The 20,553-nt window shown below is 56.6% G+C and overlaps 3 protein-coding genes and 2 pseudogenes across 4 annotated transcripts; 1 reads left to right on the forward strand and 4 right to left on the reverse strand.

Annotated features, from left to right (window-relative positions):
- The first annotated feature begins 250 nt into the window (after positions 1-250).
- TMEM79 (transmembrane protein 79) lies at positions 251-4,878 on the forward strand. Of its 2 annotated transcripts, XM_065857637.2 has the most exons (4): positions 251-333; positions 1,717-2,516; positions 3,583-3,796; positions 4,452-4,878. In XM_065857637.2, exons 2-4 carry the CDS (start codon positions 1,799-1,801, stop codon positions 4,654-4,656), a joined length of 1,137 nt encoding a protein of 378 aa, XP_065713709.1. In that variant the 5' UTR covers positions 251-333; positions 1,717-1,798; the 3' UTR covers positions 4,657-4,878. The 2 variants fall into 2 exon arrangements, with proteins under 2 accessions (XP_065713709.1, XP_071656458.1); XM_071800357.1 differs by lacking the exon at positions 251-333 and having other exon boundaries at positions 1,702-2,516.
- LOC136113034 (5S ribosomal RNA) lies at positions 3,243-3,361 on the reverse strand (annotated as a pseudogene).
- An 800-nt stretch (positions 4,879-5,678) lies between the features above and the next one.
- Positions 5,679-10,163, reverse strand: GLMP (glycosylated lysosomal membrane protein). Its single transcript, XM_065857634.2, has 6 exons — positions 10,084-10,163; positions 8,646-8,903; positions 8,203-8,385; positions 7,846-8,064; positions 6,934-7,211; positions 5,679-6,608 (listed from the first exon to the last, which is right to left on the reverse strand). Exons 1-6 carry the CDS (start codon positions 10,129-10,131, stop codon positions 6,440-6,442), a joined length of 1,155 nt encoding a protein of 384 aa, XP_065713706.1. The 5' UTR covers positions 10,132-10,163; the 3' UTR covers positions 5,679-6,439.
- A 70-nt stretch (positions 10,164-10,233) lies between these two features.
- On the reverse strand, positions 10,234-18,656 carry CCT3 (chaperonin containing TCP1 subunit 3). The gene is made up of 14 exons (XM_065857561.2): positions 18,510-18,656; positions 17,050-17,111; positions 16,552-16,602; positions 16,405-16,467; positions 15,805-15,901; positions 15,324-15,441; positions 14,967-15,153; positions 14,512-14,661; positions 14,112-14,244; positions 13,622-13,703; positions 13,343-13,523; positions 12,287-12,532; positions 11,749-11,880; positions 10,234-10,495 (listed from the first exon to the last, which is right to left on the reverse strand). Exons 1-14 carry the CDS (start codon positions 18,538-18,540, stop codon positions 10,391-10,393), a joined length of 1,638 nt encoding a protein of 545 aa, XP_065713633.1. The 5' UTR covers positions 18,541-18,656; the 3' UTR covers positions 10,234-10,390.
- On the reverse strand, positions 11,395-11,513 carry LOC136113039 (5S ribosomal RNA; annotated as a pseudogene).
- Positions 18,657-20,553: the final 1,897 nt, after the last annotated feature.

Below are 20,553 nucleotides of genomic sequence, written 5' to 3' on the forward strand. Positions count from 1 at the left end.
CTCTTCTCCAGCTCCAGAGCCCCAGCTCCCTCAGCCTTTGTGAAAACACCGTCCCTCCTTACACCCCGTTCCCTTGGGGCTGGCGTCACCCCCTGAGCACGGCGGTGGCCGCAGGGTTCGACTCTGCCATGGCAGACGAGCCCCAGCCCCGCACACCCCCCGTGGGTGGGGTGGACAGGCTGTTTGTCCCCATGTGCCCCACGCCCCGGGTGGGCCGGGTGCTGCTGCGCCTGCTCCTCCCAGCCCGGCCGCACCTGGACTGGTTGAACGGGTTTCAAGCCCAGGTTTCGCAGGCTCCCAGCGCAGCCTCCATAGCTCCCCGGCTCTCTGCAAGTAAGTCCGGACCAGCCCCCCCCCGCGTCCCACGGGGCTGGGAGAGGGGACGTGGGGTGTGCGAGACGTGGGGACCCGCCGTGGCCGTGTGCGGACCTCGGACACAGCCGGCACCGCTCCGTGCCTCAGTTTCCCCACACACCCGCGGCCAGGCCAGGGCTCGTTTGGGGGTGCAGGGCTGAATGTGCCCAGAAGGGAGATAAAGAGGGAGATTTCCATTGCGGGAGGCTCCCGCGGCCGGCAGCACCTGAGATGGGCTGTAAGGCAATGATCCCCTGCTAGGAGGGGGTAACGTGGGATTTTTGCCTCGATTTCCTGCTTCCCCATAGCAAGCAGCACCCAGATGGGGCTCAGCCACAAGAGGCAGCAAATCTGGCTCCCTCCTGCCTATAGCAGAGAGTGGAGAGAAGGGAATGGAGCTGGTGAGGGGCTGGAGCACAAGGGTGATGGAGCGGCTGAGGGAGCTGGGGGTTCAGCTGGAGAACAGGAGCTGAGGGGAGACCTTCTGATCTCTGAACTGCCTGAAAGGAGCTTGGAGCCAGGGGGGTCGGGCTCTGCTCCCCAGGAACAAGCGCCAGGAGCAGAGGAAACGGCCTCAAGTTGCACCAGGGGAGGTTGAGGTTGGATTTAGGAACAATTTCTCCCCCAAAGGGCTGTGGGGCATTGAACAGGCTGCCCAGGGCAGTGCTGGAGTCACCATCCCTGGAGGGCTGGACAGACGGACACGAGGTTCTCAGGACATGGGTTCAGCCCCACGGGCACAGCCAGGACTCATCACACCGGGCTCGGTGTCCCCGTGCTCAGTCCCATAGCCCTGAGAGCCGGGGACACCGGGCTCTGCGTCCTGAACAGAAGCCGCCAAATTAATATACACTGTGATTAACTTATAAAAGACGCACCCATCATTAACCAATTAACACAATCAATGCTTTCTGACCACCCGCAAAACAAGGGGATACTTATCAAGTTTTAGATCCTTCTGCGCAACAAGGAAACAGAATATGGAGCGATACGCTGCTCAGAAGCAGAGCGCTTAGTTTATATTGAACTAATAATTAATAGATGTAAGTAAGAAATGAAATTACAACTGACACCATCAATTATTTCTTAGTCAAAGCTTTCAAAAGTTGTAATGCATATGTAATAATTATGTGAATATAAGCAATGCAAACGCCCCAGCGCTGATAGAATCAAGAATGCTGCTTAACAGTATAATTTACTCTGCTGTTAAGCTTATTGCTCTGTTTTGTCCCCATAGGGGAAGGGACAGCAGGTGATGGACCCCAGGGATGGCGTCTGCCTGTTTGCACCCCATGTTATAACTGTGTGCGCGACCCCAAACCTCTGATTCCTGCTTTGTCTGTCTCCTTTCTCCCGGCACAGGGGGAAGCTGGAAGGGACGGGAACCCCTCTCGACGCCCCGAAACGCAGGGGAGTTCATCGCTGGCGCTGAGCTGCTGCCCCCATGGCTGCCGCTGACCCCATCGTGCCCATGGAGGAGGTGGCTTTGCTGGAGCTGAGGAACCCACCCCTGGCCACCCCCCTGGCCAAGGCGCCCCCAGCCCCACAGGAGCACCCCGGGGACTCCGATGCCACCCTGCCATGGGACCGCTGCCCGCACAACCGGGGACAACCGGAGCCCGCGGACAACAAGAGACGCTCGAGTCCCGAGGGGGGACGTGAAGCCCCCGAGGAGGCCGTTCCCGCCGGTCCCCCCGGCGAGGCCGATGATGAGGACGTCCCCGCGATGGCCGCGCACGTCTTCGTGCCCATCGACCCGCAGTGCATCGAGCAGACCCCGGGCAAGCAGAAGAAGGAACTGTTGCCGTGGCCACGGGAGGGCAACGGGGGCTGCGTCCCGCACGGCAACGGGCCTGGCGGCCCCCGCCAGAAGCCGGCGTTCCTGCCCATCGGCTCCCTGCGCTACGGGGACCCGCGGGGCTTCGAGGGGCACGCGGCCAAAGCGCCGGGCGAGGGCTCGCGGTGCCCGTGCGCCAGGGACTGCAGCACTGGGAACCTGAAGGCCGTGGCGGCGGTGGTGGGGGCCCTGCTACTCTGCCCCTGCTTCCTCTACGGGGCCTACGTGTTCCTGCCCTTCGACGCGCCGCTGCTGCCCTCGGCCAGCGCCCGCCTGCTCTACACGCTGCGCTGCGGCGCCTTCGCCACCTTCCCCATTGTGCTGGGTGAGCCGGGGGGGGGGATAAAGATCTTCAGTGACTCTGCTGGGGTGTGGGGGGAGCAGGGCTGGGCTGAGCTCTGTGCAGATCTGTTACCCCAAGAGACGTAGCAGAGCGAGAATGACAGGATGTGAGGGGTTGGGGGGACCTGGGAAGCCCATCCAGTGCAATCCCCCCGGAGCAGGAACACCCAGCTGAGGTTCCACAGGAAGGGGTCCAGGGGGTTTGAATGTCTGCAGAGAAGGAGACTCCACAACCTCCCTGGGCAGCCTGGGCCAGGCTCTGCCACCCTCACCCCCAACAAGTTGCTTCTCATCTTCCAGCGGAACCTCCTGTGTTCCAGTTTGCACCCATTGCCCCTTGTCCTGTCACTGGTGTCACCCAGCAGAGCCTGGCTCCATCCTCCTGACACTGCCCCTTTCCATCTTGATCCCCAGCAATGAGTCCCCCCTCAGTCTCCTCTTCTCCAGCTCCAGAGCCCCAGCTCCCTCAGCCTTTCCTCACACGGGAGATGCTCCACTCCCTGCAGCATCTTGGTGGCTGCGCTGGGCTCTCTCCAGCAGTTCCCTGTCCTTCTGGAGCTGAGGGGCCACAACTGGACACAATATTCCAGGTGTGGTCTCCCCAGGGCAGAGCAGAGGGGCAGGAGAACCTCTCTGACCCACTGAGCACCCCTTCTAACCCACCCCAGGTCCCATTGGCTTCCTGGCCACAAGGGCCCAGTGCTGGCTCAGCCCACAGCACCCGCTGTTCCCAGCTGGTCTCCCATCCAAGCACTGACCGGGCCCGACCCTGCTTAGCTTCCCAGATCAGACGAGATGGGGCGTTCTCAGGGTGCTATGGCTGTATAGATTACATTATGTATATCTATATGTTCCCCAATATATCCTGATAGTGTCTGAACTAAACCCTTTTTTCAAGGGCAGAGCAGAGGGGCAGGAGAACCTCTCTGACCCACTGACCACCCCCTTCTAACCCACCCCAGGATGCTTTTCCCACCCCATTGCATCTCCCCCAGCCCCGTTGCTCCAAGGAGGTTTCACCGAGCTCAACTCCTCTCTCTGCCCTGCAGGGATTATTGTGAGTGGCATCTCCCGCCTCTGCCTCTCGGCACTGGAGCCCTTTGGGGAGCTGCAGCAGGAGGTGGAGATCCACCGCACCTACGTCTCCCAATCAGTTCACCTCTTCATCCTCTACTTCTTCAACATGGCTGTCCTGGCCACCTACCTCCCGCAGGAGGTCCTCAAGCTCATCCCTTTGCTCACGGGGCTTTTCGCCATCTCCCGGTAAGTGGCTCCTTTCCCCTCCCTGGGCTGTGGCAGCGCCTGGGGCACAAGCAGGGTCTGTCAGGGCTGGCAAACACTGGGCTTTGGTTCCTCACACAACCACAGAATGTGAGGGGTTGAAGGGCCCTGGAAAGCCCATCCAGTGCAATCCCCCCGGAGCAGGAACACCCAGCTGAGGTTCCACAGGAAGGGGTCCAGGGGGTTTGAATGTCTGCAGAGAAGGAGACTCCACAACCTCCCTGGGCAGCCTGGGCCAGGCTCTGCCACCCTCACCCCCAACAAGTTGCTTCTCATCTTCCAGCGGAACCTCCTGTGTTCCAGTTTGCACCCATTGCCCCTTGTCCTGTCACTGGTGTCACCCAGCAGAGCCTGGCTCCATCCTCCTGACACTGCCCCTTTCCATCTTGATCCCCAGCAATGAGTCCCCCCTCAGTCTCCTCTTCTCCAGCTCCATAGCCCCAGCTCCCTCAGCCTTTCCTCACACGGGAGATGCTCCACTCCATTATCTTGGTGGCTCTGGTCAATGACTCCCAGCAGAGCCGGCTCAGGGGAAGGGTCTCTGCATTCCTCATCCCACCTCCCGGGCAAACCCAAACCCCCACTAGAGTCCGAACCCTTGAGCGAAGCCCTGCCTGAGCCTCTCTGCCCTCCCCAGGTTGATTTACTGGCTGTCCTACGCCATCGGACGCTCCTTCCGCGCCTTCGGCTTCAGCATGACCTTCCTGCCCATCGTGGCCATGCTGCTCTGGAACCTCTACAGCATGTTCGTCACGGAGCCCGAAAACCTCCTCGCTTTGGCAACGTCAAAGCCCGAGGATCGTTCCAAGGACAGCACGGCCAAACTGCGCTTTTGGGGGTGAGGGAGAGCTCAGAGGTGCCTGGACCCTGCAGTGCAGAGGGGTTGAGCTCGTCTACCTTGCCCTGCGAACCTTGAAGGTGCAGGGGTGCAGCTGCTCACAACCAAAACGGTCTTGCTGGGCGCTCGGGGTTGGTGGAGCTCGGCTGTAAGAAGCTCTGCATGGGGAGGTTCCTGCGGGAGGGCAAACAGGACCCAGCACAACACCAGTGACCCCAGCTCCACGATGGGGTGGGATTTGCCCCATCTCCCGCTGGAGTGGTTTTGCGCAATAAAACCCTTTGCCAAGTGGCTCTGTGGTTTGGGGAAGGTGGGTTAAATACCCCTGGGAATCACAGCTTTGCCCTCAAGATCCCGTCATCCAGCACTAAAATGATGTTTTGTAGAGGGGGAAGAAATGATGTTGCCCCAAATTGTCCATCTCCCAATAGTGGCCGGTCCTGCCCAGTGTGTCCCTCCTCTTCCTCCTGCTAGGGGTTCACAAACCATGGGAGGGATGTGGGGAGAAGCTGGGAGGGGTGAGATGGCACCAGATGTGCTGCTGAGGGCTGGGGATGGCGGGTTCCCCACAAAACAGGCGCTGGGACCCACGGCCACGTCCTCTGCAGACACAAAGACCCTGGGGGTCCAGCCCCGTGCAAGTCTCATTGTCTCAGTTCTCCCATTCTCAGGCACAACCCAGTTAAAAACCCACCAAGGCGGATCTAGAGGTGTTTGGCTTCTCCAGCATCCCTGGATCGCAGGAGCAGTTCATCCCCACAGCCTGAGTCAGAAAGGGCAGAGTTTGACTCTTTCAAATGCTTTTCTGAGCAGGGACGCTGGCCCCGGCCTGGGCTCGCAGGGAAAAGCCACCCCGGAGCCCCACACCCCGCTGTGGGGCAGGAGCGGGTCCCAGCGCAGCGACCGTCCCTCCACTCACTGTGTTTTTGTACCTTTGCTCCTGCTGAGCTCCAGCGCCTGTTCATTCCTGCAACACCCGAGTGCCGTTCTCGTGTTCACCCGCTGTGCGGCGTTTCCACAGGAAACTGCCTAGAAATCCGCTTTATTCGGTCAAAGACAAGTCAGTGATGGAGAAGACAACCCAGCGCTCCCAAGTGATGCGGTGCAAACCAACACCGAGCAGCCCCGGACCGCGCTTACCCTGCGGCTTCCAGCACCCGCACAGCACCTCCGAGCAGCCCTGCGCGGCCAGCGGGCGGAGCTCACCCACGGCAAGGCAGGATTGGCCCTTTGGGGGCCAACGTGACGTCCCTGAGCTCAAGAAGCGGTTGCAAAGCAGCACTGGGTTTCCCTCTCGTGCCAGCGAGGCCAGTGCAGCAGAAGGGGGGACTGAGTGTGAGCCAGGGGGCTGTTTTAGGGTGCCTCCAGCACAGTGAGAAGCAGCGCAGCGCACTCAGCACTGCGGTACTGGTCCCCAGCCCTGTCCCCCAAACCTGGAGTGCCCTGAAGTGGCACAGGACAAGGCACAGCCAGTCCCAGCTCCCGCTGGGCTGCAGACACCGACACAGCGGGTTTATCCCATGGAAGACGGAGGGCTCGCTGGGGCTCAAGGCAGCTCCCCCTTGGCTGGATGGATCAGGAAGAAACAGAGGAAGAAAAGGAATCGGCTGCAGGATCTGGGCAGCAAGGGGGAGCAGGATGGAGGGATGTACAACACGGCCGGCTGCTGCAAACATCGCCTGGTGCTCAGAGGGGAGGATGGGGATCGCAGGTGTGGGATCCCCACGGCAGCCACGGTCGTTTCATGGCGAGAAAGATCCCGGGGGGTCATTCCGGGACCGTCCCCCTCAGTTGATGGGCTCATAGTCAGAGTAGCGTTTCCCCTGGGTGAAGAGGAGTGCACAGCTGCCCACCAGGAGCATCAGCAGGGGGGTGCCCAGCGCCACGGCCATGATGGAGATGACAAGGGGGGAGAAGGTGTCCTGGGGGGGCTGCCCAAAGCCCAGCAGCACGGACCTGCAGGAGGGAACGAGACAGATCAGCCACAGAGATGGGGATCAGCCCCCTCCTATGGGGGAATATCTGGGGCTTTCTATCCTGGTGGGGTCAGATCAGGATTTCTCGGCAGGACCCCACAAGGGTCTTTCAGAGCGGGGGAGGAGTGAGGGAGGTTATCAATAAACCGCACAACTCCTCACTATGGGATAACAGCAAAAAAAGAGCAAAGAAGCAAAAAAAGACGGCTATTATGCAGAGAATCCCTCTAACCTGGCAGTTCCCCAAAGTGCAAGGTATTAGTGACTGGGAGAGCATCATTTCACACACAACAGACCCCGCTCACCAGCTGAGGTAGCGCTTTTCCTGGTAAACCTTCCCATCCTCTCCTCCAAAAGAAATATTGATGGCGCTGACGGTGTAGGTGCTGCCCACACCCTCCCCAAAGTAGGCGCGGACGATGCTGGAGACAGGCAGGGTCCAGTTGGCCGCCTGCAGCCCCTGAGAGCGGCACTGGATGTTGTCCTCGCGCCGCGGGCTCGGGGACCCGTACGCTGTCGCCTTCCACTGCAGGAAGCTGCGTGCGGAGCTGCTGTTTCGGGACTCGGCGACCAGGGAGAGAGTCTGGGGAGGGAGAGAGAGATGGTGGAGGGAGGAGGGGTCCCTGTGACAGGGGGAGCTGCAGTGGAGAGCCCCAGATCCCCCGCACACTCCTTCCTGCAGCAGAGATGTCCCCAAGTCTGCGCTCGCCCCACATTATCCCAGAATGTGAGGGGTTGAAGGGCCCTGGAAAGCCCATCCAGTGCAATCCCCCCGGAGCCGGAACACCCAGCTGAGGTTCCACAGGAAGGGGTCCAGGGGGTTTGAATGTCTGCAGAGAAGGAGACTCCACAACCTCCCTGGGCAGCCTGGGCCAGGCTCTGCCACCCTCACCCCCAACAAGTTGCTTCTCATCTTCCAGCGGAACCTCCTGTGTTCCAGTTTGCACCCATTGCCCCTTGTCCTGTCACTGGTGTCACCCAGCAGAGCCTGGCTCCATCCTCCTGACACTGCCCCTTTCCATCTTGATCCCCAGCAATGAGTCCCCCCTCAGTCTCCTCTTGTCCAGCTCCAGAGCCCCAGCTCCCTCAGCCTTTCCTCACACGGGAGATGCTCCACTCCCTCCAGCATCTTGGTGGCTGCGCTGGACTCTCTCCAGCAGTTCCCTGTCCTTCTGGAACTGGACTCAATACCCCAGGTGCAGCCTCAATCCACTCACCTCGAAGATGGTGGGTGTGTACTCGTCATCAATGGAGCGTGTTGACCGCAGCTTCTGCGCCACCCCCGTCTCCTCCACCGTGGCCACCTCCAGCACAAAGCGGGAGCTGTTGCCTCGCGGAGCCACCCCAGCCAGGACAAACTCCGCTTTGGAGCTGTTTGCCGTGTGCAGGAGGCTGGGCAGGGGCCCGTCACGGCTGCTGGCCTCGTAGGCTGTCACCTGCAGGGGACACAGAGCAGAGGGATGGCGCGGTCACCGGCTGGGACACCAAGAAGCAACCACCCCTCTCTAGAAGGCGCTCTGGACATGACGCTTTGTTTTCCTGGTCGCATCCCAGCACAGCACCCCAGGACTCACCCGAAAGGCCAAGCTGCCATTGGAGAAGCTGCCACTGGGGTCAGCGGTTGGGATGCCCCTGAATTCGGCCGTCAGGGCCGTGTGGTTCAGGGTGCGATTGACGCTGTCCCAGGAAAAGTCAGACAGGTCGTACGTGGGGTAGAAGAGCTCTTCTCCTGTTTTGGCCTCGCTGTACTCAAACACCTGGGGAGAGGAAAGGGACAGGGAGCTGCTGTGGATGCCACCACATTGTGCCACAGTCCACAGGCTGCGGTGCCACCGGGGAGAGGAAAGAGACCGAAAAGGAGCTGCCTTGGTTAAACATCTCAAGGGAGAGACAACCAGGGTAAGACCCACAAGCTGGGAAAGCAGCCGCCCAACCCGCTCTGCCCTGGGGAGCTCCCCACATCCCCTCCATCCATGGGGTGTCCCTCCCAGCGCAGGGTCACCGTCCCCAGCGGTACCTTGGTGAAGACAACAGCGGTGGAGTAGATGACACTGCCGGGAGGGTCGATCCACACAGCGCCAGCAGGAGTGGGCGAGAGCAGCCGAGTCCAGTCGATGCCCAGGGTGCTGTTTCTGCTCCCCGACACCACCAGCAGCACCGCGGGGGCCCCGATGCTGCTCCAGATGAAGTGCAGGGTGTCCGCGGGCCCCACTGCCCGCACGTGCAGCAGGTTGACAGAAGAGCTGTTCCAGCCAGGGTTGTACTGCATGGACACCTGTGGAGAAACGAGGGGGCTCAGCGGGTGGTTCTGTCCTACCCAGCACAGACCCCAAATCTGCAGTGTCCGTTTGAGACCGCATTGGGAATATTGTGTCCAGTTGTGGTCAGTGGGTCAGAGAGGTTCTCCTGCCCCTCTGCTCTGCCCTGGGGAGACCACACCTGGAATATTGTGTCCAGTTGTGGCCCCTCAGCTCCAGAAGGACAGGGAACTGCTGGAGAGAGTCCAGCGCAGCCACCAAGATGCTGGAGGGAGTGGAGCATCTCCCGTGTGAGGAAAGGCTGAGGGAGCTGGGGCTCTGGAGCTGGAGGAGACTGAGGGGGGGACTCATTGCTGGGGATCAAGATGGAAAGGGGCAGTGTCAGGAGGATGGAGCCAGGCTCTGCTGGGTGACACCCAGTGACAGGACAAGGGGCAATGGGTGCAAACTGGAACACAGGAGGTTCCGCTGGAAGATGAGAAGCAACTTGTTGGGGGTGAGGGTGGCAGAGCCTGGCCCAGGCTGCCCAGGGAGGTTGTGGAGTCTCCTTCTCTGCAGACATTCAAACCCCCTGGACCCCTTCCTGTGGAACCTCAGCTGGGTGTTCCTGCTCCGGGGGGATTGCACTGGATGGGCTTCCCAGGGCCCTTCAACCCCTCACGTTCTGTGACTCTGTCCGGGGACGGGCAGCCCTGGGCCAGTCGGACGAGCACACATGAGCTGCCTCGGCTGCCCGGGGAGGCTCCACCACGGCCCGAGCGCTGCCGAACAAGCTGGGTCAGCAGTTCACAGCCGTTTCCAGCAGCCCCATCCCCGTCCCTGCTCAGGACACCGCGGGCTCCACACACGGCGCTGAGCGGCCCGGGCTGTGCCAGGACGGGTCCCCCCAGCTCACCCACCGTGCCGGGGCCGCACGACGGGGCTCCGGGCTCATCTCCCGGTCGGGGGTCGCTGGGGGACCCGTGAAATCCGCTGCGTCCCCCACACCCCGAGCAGGATGAGCCCCTGGAGCGATACGGGCGGGAAGGAGCGGGGAGGCCGGTCCCACACACGGGGCGGAAAGGAGAGGGAAGCCCGTTCCCACACACGGGGCGGGACGAGCCGCAGCCCGGAGGGTGGAGCGGGTGGCGGTCGCTCCGGGCGGCGCTTCCCCGCTCCCCCCGTTCGCGGTCCCGGCCCGGCCCCAGCGCCCCTCACCTGCCGCCCGCCCGCGGCCGCCGCCACCAGCGCCAGCAGCGCCAACATGGCGGCTGCCGCCCCGTCACGTGACCGCCCGCAGCCCGCCCCGGCGGGAAACTCTTAAAGGAGCCGCCGCCCTTCCGGCAACACTTAAAACACACAAAAGAACACGCTTTAACACGTTTTATTTCAAGAAGATTGAGAAGTTATGGACTAGGAATTTAAATTAAGCCTCGCTCTCTCCTCCCCGAGCAGGGGCACTGATACATCAGCCCTTTCCCCGGCTGGGGTTGCTCCACCCGAGGTTCCTCCCAGTTCTTCACCCCTATTCCTGCGCTGGCTCCGGCGCTGGGGGCTGCTTGCTCTGGTCCTCACCCTTCTTCTTGTGTCCCGAAACAATGTCATCAATGCGGAGGAGAAGAACGGCCGTCTGCGGAGAAAAACCCACACGGGTTCAGGCAGGAGCTCGTCACAAAGAATAAAACCCAATCCCCCCACCTTTGGCCCCAAAACCCCCAGGGCGGTGATGGAACCATGGTGTCAGCACCACAGCACAAAGGACGCTGGGCCTGTCTGGGGCAGGGGGGAGCGCTCAGGGGTGACCCCCATTATTTTCAGCTGACAAGAATGGGAGGCAGTGGCCTTTGATCCAACAACAGCGAGCAAATGATCAAAATGTGGTGTTTTAATGAGAGCGGCTGACACAGGGGGGTTGGACATTGAAGGGGAGAAGCTCCCAGGAACATGAACTGGTCCCAGCTCCAACCACCACCTGGAGGGGCCCGGCCTCATAACTGCACCAGTGCACACGGGATAGGGAAAAAACGGGGCAGAATGTGCCAAATTTGAACCAGTGGATCAAAACAAATCAACGCCTCTGAAAGGTCAATTATGGGCTCCCACGGGGGCTATGTCCCTTGGCATCACAGCTCCTGTGCGCGTGGTGCCACCCAAACAGCAGAAGGACAGAATGTGAGGGGTTGGAGGGCCCTGGGAAGCCCATCCAGTGCAATCCCCCCGGAGCAGGAACACCCAGCTGAGGTTCCACAGGAAGGGGTCCAGGGGGTTTGAATGTCTGCAGAGAAGGAGACTCCACAACCTCCCTGGGCAACCTGGGCCAGGCTCTGCCACCCTCACCCCCAACAAGTTGCTTCTCATCTTCCAGCGGAACCTCCTGTGTTCCAGTTTGCAGCCATTGCCCCTTGATCCTTTTGGTCTCCCCAGGGCAGAGCAGAGGGGCAGGAGAACCTCCCTGACCCACTGAGCACCCCCTTCTAACCCACCCCAGGTCCCATTGGCTTCCTGGCCACAGGGGCCCAGTGCTGGCTCAGCCCACAGCACCCGCTGTTCCCAGCTGGTCTCCCATCCAAGCACTGACCGGGCCCGACCCTGCTTAGCTTCCCAGATCAGACGAGATGGGGCATTCTCAGGGTGCTATGGCTATATATATTACATGTATGTATATATATATGTTCCCCAAGTATATCCTGATAGTATGTGAACTAAATGCTTTTTTCATGGTCATCCTGCTGTCCCCAGGACCCCCAGCTCCCTTTTCACTGCTCCAACAGCTCATTCCCAACTTACACTGAACCTGGGGTTGTTCCTGCCCAGATTTCAGACTCTACCCTTGCCCTTGTTCTATTTCATCAATTGTCCCAGCACCACTTCCCCTCCGCTCACCTCCACCGCAGTTTTGTACGTCTGCAATTTGACAGCCAAAGGCTCCCAGATCCCCAGCTCCTTCATATCGACCAAGGCTCCGGTCTCTCCGTTCACCCCCCAGCTCTGGCTGCCCTCTTGAGTGTGTTTTGCCTGCAAAGAGAACAAACAGGTCATCACCTGGAGTAGAACAGCCAATTCACCTTCTGGGAATTCAATCTGAACCCCTGGGGCTCATGGAAGTAGGAAAAGGTCATTAGAATTCTCTCAAATTTAGAGTTTATTCAAGAGCACCAGCTGAAACAATTATCTCAATAGTTAGAGCTGGGGATATTCCCTCTCACACCACCCAACCTAATCCCAAAGGAGGATTTTGGTTTTGTTCATCCTCAAGGTTTTGCCACTTTGCTTTTAAACTCCAGTCCTCCAAAAGAGCTGTTTAATCCCATTTATGTGCTTTCACATTTTGGCACAAAACTTCAGTAAAAGTGTTTGCAGGGAAAGGAGTTGGAGTTCATAATCCCCTCAAACTCAGGCCATTCTGCGCCACACGACTCACCCTGAGCGATGTCAGCACCCGGATGGTGCTCGCGCCGCAGTTCTGGATCAACGTTCGGGGAATGACCTCGAGCGCCTGGGCCACGGCGCGGTACGGCCACTGCTCCACCCCCGTCATGCCCTTGGACTTCTCGGTCAGCGCTTGGGAAACGGCCATTTCGGTGGCTCCGCCGCCCGGCACCAGCTGCGGGTCGAGGAGGACGTTGCGGCAAACCTGCATGGCATCCTGCAGGTTCCGTTCCACCTCCTGCAACGGCACGAAACCACAAATCCCAGAACGTGAGGGGTTGAAGGGCCCTGGGAAGCTCATCCAGTGCAATCCCCCTGGAGCAGGAACACCCAGCTGAGGTTCCACAGGAAGGGGTCCAGGGGGTTTGAATGTCTGCAGAGAAGGAGACTCCACAACCTCCCTGGGCAGCCTGGGCCAGGCTCTGCCACCCTCACCCCCAACAAGTTGCTTCTCATCTTCCAGCGGAACCTCCTGTGTTCCAGTTTGGACCCATTGCCCCTTGTCCTGTCACTGGGTGTCACCCAGCAGAGCCTGGCTCCATCCTCCTGACACTGCCCCTTTCCATCTTGATCCCCAGCAATGAGTCCCCCCTCAGTCTCCTCTTCTCCAGCTCCAGAGCCCCAGCTCCCTCAGCCTTTCCTCACACGGGAGATGCTCCACTCCCTCCAGCATCTTGGTGGCTGCGCTGGACTCTCTCCAGCAGTTCCCTGTCCTTCTGGAGCTGAGGGGCCACAACTGGACACAATATTCCAGGTGTGGTCTCCCCAGGGCAGGGCAGAGGGGCAGGAGAACCTCTCTGACCCACTGAGCACCCCCTTCTAACCCACCCCAGGTACCATTGGCCCAGTGCTGGCTCATGCTCATCCTGCTGTTCCCCAGGTCCGTTTTCACTGCTCTCCAACAGCTCATTCCCAACTTACACTGGAACCTGGGGTTGTTCTGGGACCCACCTGCTTCACTTACATCCCAACTGCTCCAAAGGAAGCCAGGACTCACTGCCACAACAGCAGCCAAGAGACGAAGGGAAGCACAACACCTATCACTTACCGCCAGGATCTCCTTGCTGGCTCCCCGCAGGATGATCGTACAAGCCTTGGGGTCTTTGCAATCGGTGATGAAGGCAAAATACTCATCTCCTATTTTTTTAACCTCGAAGAGCCTGGCTCCGGTTCCCACATCCTCCTCCCGCAGCTCGTCCGTGCGGCTCACGATGCGAGCTCCGCAGGCCCTGGCACACAAACACGGGCGGGTGAGACGCTCACAAACATTAACTGGGGATAAGAGATGAACGCTGCAGACCAGGCACAGCACGGCGCCAGGATTTACCTGGCGATCCTGTTGTTGTCCGTCTTTCTCACCCTGCGGATCGCCGTGATGTTGGCTTTCATCAGGTAGTGCTGGGCCAAGTCTGAAATCAGGTTAGTGCAATTTTATTGATCAATCAGTGGTATCGTGACAAACTTTGCGTCTCTAAAGTAACCAGGGTTATGGAAAAACAAACCCTAAATGTCACTTGTTAAACCCAACTGCAAACCGAAGTGTCAGTGCAGCTTTCCACGCTTTGCTAAACTCATCCTCACTGCTGTTTTGATATTGTTTGTAAATGCTGGAAGAGCAACCTATTATTTGAAGTTCAAGAATCAACTTCACTGTCTGGAATGTAGAATCATTTGCTTGTAAGCTAAAAAACAAACCAAACCAGAAGAAAACCGAGTGCTCTTCAAACTCAGAGTGTTTGTTTTTAATTACTGAACATGACCTCTAACGCAGCGTGAACCTCACAAAGATGAATTCAAACACAGGGGAGGATTATTACCAGAAATGCCTTTCTCCGTGATGACCAGGTCTGGCTTGACTCTCACCAGGTCCTCACACATCTGCTGGATGTACTCCTCCTCCATCTGCAGGATGCGGGCAAAGTCTTCCTCCCGCGTTATTTCAATATCAGTCTGCACGGATAGAGGCGTAAATTAACATTAGCATTAATTAAAACACATCAATACTTCAACTTTTAGCTACCCCAACCACTGCAGTGGCCGCTATGTTCCTCTATCTCTTTCCCCATGGTTCTGACCCCCCAGCAGAATCAACCTCTACTTGTAAAAGGTCCCGACACAGGAGCCTTTTGCCACTTCTGTTTTTAACAACCCACCCGCTTCCCTTCAGTTTACCAGGCTTAAATCAACCACTGGGAACATCTGCAGGACTCGCTTTACCTGGCTCTCTCCCTTCTTGTACTCCAGCGAACAATCCAGAAGGACGATGCGTGGATTCTTAATAAGGCGACGCATGCGGGGGTGGGTTACGTCTTTATTCACCATGATTCCACGCAAAACACACGAGTCTTCGCTAAAGCCGCCTGGAATCTGAGAGACACAAGAAAGGGGGGAAAATAAGGCGATGTGGTCGACAAAATCTGCGTCTGTGCTCCTGAACTATCCATCCCGCAGAATGAAGAAGGAAAACCCTCCTGCGTAACCATATGCAGGTCACGATCCAAGTTAATTTTATGAGCTATAAACCAGCAAGGCTGATTGTACTAAAACACCTTTAAGCTTTATGTTTGCAAACTGCAGATCAGTAGCACAAAATTCTTCCCATCACATCCCCAGAGCAACCAGTTCGGAGTGAGAAAGGGACACCCGTAAGAAACGGTTCAGGACATACCCACCTTTTCTACTTTGGCGTATTTTTTAATATCGATTTCCTTTCTGCCGTTTTCCTCAAACTCCACAGTCTTAACGGCATCGAGAGCGATGCTGCAGGCCAAGTCAGACCAGCGGTTTATTGCCTTGGTGTTTATAGCGCTCTTGATTATTTTAAGCATCATCTCTTTGTTGTTCACATCCACTGGAGTGCTGAGATAAAGGGAAAAAGCAAATAGTAAAGCGAGTGCTACTCCAAGCCACAATCTCATTGAGTCCCTCTCCAATTATATTGTTATTTATTAAATGATTCCCTGAAGAATCACCTTTAAGCAGCAAACCCCCACATCCCTCTTTTCTAACCCCCGCCAGCCCACACTTACCCGATTTTCTTTAGAATGCTGATCATGTCGTCCAGAGCCTTACGATAAGCGCCGATAATCACAGTTGGGTGCATTTGCTGCTCAAGGAAGTGTTCGGCAACAGCGAGCATCTCTCCAGCTAAAACAACCCCAAAAAACTATCAAAACTCACCAGATAGGCCAGTATTGGTCATCAACAGTCAAGGCAAGGAGCAGCTTAGCAAGTAAGAAGTATCTGCTGTCCGCAGAGAGCTCGAACATCATCTCTGCATTTGCTTGATATACAACAGTGTTTATTTTTGGGAGCAACACAACATTGCAAGACACAGAGCTGATCAATTAAGGGACTAATGAACCAAGCATTCTCTTCACAGTACAAAAAGTGTCAATTTTAGGGTGAATAAATAAGAAATCTGTGTCTCATTAAAGCCTCTGGTGAGCAAAACGGTGACGTTCAGCCTTAGATCTCTATAAAAAAATGTGTCTTATCCATTTTCCTTACCAAGGATAATTACGGACGTGGTCCCGTCTCCGACTTCTTCATCCTGAGTGCGGCTGATCTCAATCATTGATTTTGCAGCGGGATGCTGGACTTGAATCTGTACAGGAGCAAGGGGCACAGTTTAGGTCCAGAATACTAAAGCAGAAACTTCTTGGATCACTCACGGAACAAACATCACACAAAGTTATTCTGCTCGACTACAGCAAAGACTTTTCTTCCCTTTTCAGACCAAAAATAAGCCTTGTATTCCACAATATTGCGTCTCTCGTGGTTTTTCAGGCATCGCAACTTTCGTGGTGCTGTTTCCACAGCACTTGCACCAGCAAGACAACAAGGATTTCTCGATCTAATTAAAAAGCAAGCAGCCACTCACAAGGTTTCAATGCAATTACAGCTACAGTTAACCCAGAATTCCTACCAGTTTTGTAAAACCTCCATGAAAACTCAATAAAAGCTGCTTTTCTGAGGAAGAAGAGCATCTACTGGAATTATTTAATCCGTCCCCAGTAAATACTTTTATTGGTGCTGCCCTTTATTAGCGGTATCCAGGAAGATTCTGACTCGCGTGTTAAGCAAGACAAACCTTCAGGAGAAACTTACTTCTCTAAGAATAGCGTTGCCATCGTTGGTCATCACAATCCCACCCATGGGGTCCAAAAGCATCTGCAAACCAAAGAGAAACAACATTTGCATCGAGCTTTCGCATGGGTGGTGTTTTTGGGCGGGTTTTGCAGCAAAAGTTCTCACCTTCATCATAGCTCTGGGTCCCAAGCATGTTCGGATAATGTCAGCAATAGTCTAGGAGGAAGGAGAGAAATTAGGTAGTATAGCAGGCATCAAATGTCTGAGAAAACACACATAATCTAAATCTAAGTGACCCAACAACTCTACAGTTGCTTAGATGCAGTAGAAGTTGAGATTCATGTGGGGATGACAACATAGCGACGATAAGAGCTGAATTATTATCCAAACTGAATATCCAAACACTGAATTATTATCCAAATCCAACATCGACACTTTGGCACTTTCAGATTTTGCAGAGAAAGAGGTTTTGTTGGGTTAAACCCCTCCACGTTCACTTACACTGCACCTACTGCTTGAACACTCAATATTCACTTTCTACGCTGCTTCTACCCTGGATTGATAAAACCCAGACAAAACCCGCTTGAGGTCATGTTTTCCCTCTCAAATATATATATATACACACACAAAAGAAAAAAAGAGCAAGACATCAGAATACGGCACCTTAGCAGCAGTGATGTTTCCAGTCTGGACTTTTCTTCCAGACTCACGTTTCATATTCTGACCTAAAGTGCATAGAAAAAAGAAAGGCACAAATATAACTTTAATCTGATCTTGCTAAGACATCTGCCACTGAAACAGTGACAATGGACGACAGACATCCCACAGCTCTAAATTAAAGAGTTTACAACCCTTTAGCATCATTTTCATCTGTGACAAGCATGGGCTGCATGAGCACTGATTTACTTCAGGAGTGGATGCTTGTGCCTATAGGTTTTTAAGAAAGAACAGACAGCAACAGTGAAAGCAGCACCAAGGAGGTCAGGAGTTTTTCAGCAAAGGGGTCCCTGTTGACCGACACATCTGTTGGTTTAATGTTGAGCAGAGCGGATGGAGAGATGAGAATGAGAAACTCAAGCAGGGTAAAAAAAACACCAAGAGTCTCATATTGGAAGGTGGTGACAGAATCCCAAAGTGCGAGGGGTTCAAAGGAGACAGCACAAGGAACGTGCTGAGAAACACAAGGAGGGGGAAAATTTAATGAAATATAACAAGGGCAAATTAAGGTCTGGGCAGGAACAACCCCAGGTTCCAGTGTAAGTTGGGGAATGAGCTGTTGGAGCAGTGAAAAGGGAACTGGGGGTCCTGGGGCCAGCAGGGTGAGCATGAGCCAGCACTGGGCCCTTGTGGCCAGGAAGCCAATGGGACCTGGGGTGGGTTAGAAGGGGGTGCTCAGTGGGTCAGAGAGGTTCTCCTGCCCCTCTGCTCTGCCCTGGGGAGACCACACCTGGAATATTGTGTCCAGTTGTGGCCCCTCAGCTCCAGAAGGACAGGGAACTGCTGGAGAGAGTCCAGCGCAGCCACCAAGATGCTGGAGGGAGTGGAGCATCTCCCGTGTGAGGAAAGGCTGAGGGAGCTGGGGCTCTGGAGCTGGACAAGAGGAGACTGAGGGGGGACTCATTGCTGGGGATCAAGATGGAAAGGGGCAGTGTCAGGAGGATGGAGCCAGGCTCTGCTGGGTGACACCCAGTGACAGGACAAGGGGCAATGGCTGCAAACGGGAACACAGGAGGTTCCGCTGGAAGATGAGAAGCAACTTGTTGGGGGTGAGGGTGGCAGAGCCTGGCCCAGGCTGCCCAGGGAGGTTGTGGAGTCTCCTTCTCTGCAGACATTCAAACCCCCTGGACCCCTTCCTGTGGAACCTCAGCTGGGTGTTCCTACTCCAGCGTAAGGACTGGAGTGGATGAGCTCTCGGGAAGAGCTCAGGCCATGCCGGGGCCCAGCGGAACCCCCGGGGAGCAGAGGGACCCCAACCCGGCCGGGTCTGCGCGGGCGGGCCAGAGAACAACATGGCGGCAGGAGAGCGAGGAGACAAGGGGGGACCCAGACCAGAACCGACCCCTCCCTTCAGCCCTCATCCCCGGGATCCCCGAGAGGCCGGGCCGGCCGGCGGCGACACTCACTGAGCACCAGGACGGGGCGCGGACCCATCATCGCGGCGGCTGCTGCGGCACCGAGCACGGAACCTTCTGGAGACCGCGCGGCGGCCGCTATGGGGACTGCCGCCTCCCCTGCCGTCTCACCTCACCCCGCCTCCCCGCCCGGAACAACCAATCGCAGCCCGCGCCGCGGGCCCGGCGCCCAATAAGGAGCTGAGAGCGCTCAGAGCATGTTCGGCTGAGAAGCGGTGCCCCAGCGCATGGGGCCGCGGCAAGTTGGGCGGGGCCGCGTCGCAGTGCGCATGTGCAGGTTGGCGCCGCCGACTGTACCAAGGGTGCGGGGGGAGCCACAGAATCCCCGAATGTCAGGGACTGGGGGGGACCTCGAGAGCTCCTCCAGTCCAGTTCCTCCAGCTCTGCAAACGGGGCCCAGTAGTTTTCTGTTTAAGAATCATAGAATCATTTTGGTTGGTGAGGTTCATCAAGTTAAACCATAACACAACTCTAGCACTGCCCTATGTCCTGAGAACCTCATGTCCGTCTGTCCAGCCCTCCAGGGATGGTGACTCCAGCACTGCCCTGGGCAGCCTGTTCAATGCCCCACAGCCCTTTGGGGAAGAAATTGTTCCGAAATCCAACCTCACCCTCCCCTGGTGCAATTCGAGGCCGTTTCCTCTGCTCCTGGCGCTTGTTCCTGGGGAGCAGAGCCCGACCCCCCTGGCTCCAAGCTCCTTTCAGGCAGTTCAGAGATCAGAAGGTCTCCCCTCAGCTCCTGTTCTCCAGCTGAACCCCCAGCTCCCTCAGCCGCTCCATCACCCTTGTGCTCCAGCCCCTCACCAGCTTCCTCTCCTCCTCTGCACTCCCTCTAGTATTTCAATGTCCTTACGATGAGTTTTGTTACTGGTTTTGCAGCAGGGAGCTCAGGACATTTCCTAATCTGTCAGAAACAGAAGGGTGGAGCCTCTCCAGTGCCGGCTTAGTTAAGCAGAGCGTCCCTAAGTCACCGGGCAGCGTTTTGGGTCTGACGCCCCACCTGATGTGTGAGGAATTTAAGCCGGATCCTCCTCCCCGTTCTCATCCTCTTTCCCCCATCGCTCTCCTCGGTCTCTATGCGGTTGGCTGTGCTGGTGAGCTTGGCCGAGCTGCTCATCGTCCTCACCTTCATCGCGCTGCTGCTGCTGCTGGAAGCGCTGGTGCGAGCCATGGTGGTCATCGGGCTCCTGCTCTATGTGCTCATCGCTGAATGAAGGCAAAGCAGGGGGGTTGCCTGGTTTTCCCCCGTGTTCCCAGAGCTCTTCAAGAGGGAGATCAGAGGAGAATCACACGCGGCTCAAGAACAGATGGGACGAACCCGGAGCGGCGGTCGCAGGAGGAGGGGAGGTATGGCCTTCTTGTGGCTGCACACCCAACATCCTCGCTTGGCAGCGTCATTGTCTTCTCTCCCATGAGAACAAAGATCATTTAGAAACCCCTAGGCATAATGCAGCAAGACTAAGCCTAATGCAGCAAGACTAAGCCTAATGTAGCAAGACTAAGCCTAATGTAACAGAAACCTAACAGAGAAACACCAGCTCTATAGAGACTGGGCACGAGGTGTCCTTGGCTTGGAAGCTGGGAAAGCAGAATGTGCCACTAAACGAAGCAAGAGCTGCGTGGCTTTTGCTGATGAGCAGCACAAAAGGACGATACGCACGCTCTAAAAATCAGGTGGAGAAGCCAACACTGGGGTGGCATCAGCTGCGGGGACACCGGGGACACCGGAGACCCCTGATGGAGACTCTGGAATACCAAAGATGGACTGTGACAAATGGCGGGGTTATGGGAATAATTTATGTTTAATTCATTAGCTAAATAGAGACAAATGACTATGCAGTAGGTGTGTGTAATAAATACGAAGAAGTGCGAATCACACGCGCTCCATTAGAGGTGAAATCCTCCAGATGTCTGGCACACTGTAATAAAAGTGCTGCTTTTTAACACTTTCAAAACAGTGTTAAAGAGTCTATTTGACGACTTTTATTCATCACCCGAAGCACCAACTGGAGCAATGGGCCTCCAGCAAACTGAA

Source organism: Patagioenas fasciata, chromosome 30 (assembly GCF_037038585.1).
Source record: "Patagioenas fasciata isolate bPatFas1 chromosome 30, bPatFas1.hap1, whole genome shotgun sequence".
NCBI classification, from domain to species: domain Eukaryota; kingdom Metazoa; phylum Chordata; class Aves; order Columbiformes; family Columbidae; genus Patagioenas; species Patagioenas fasciata.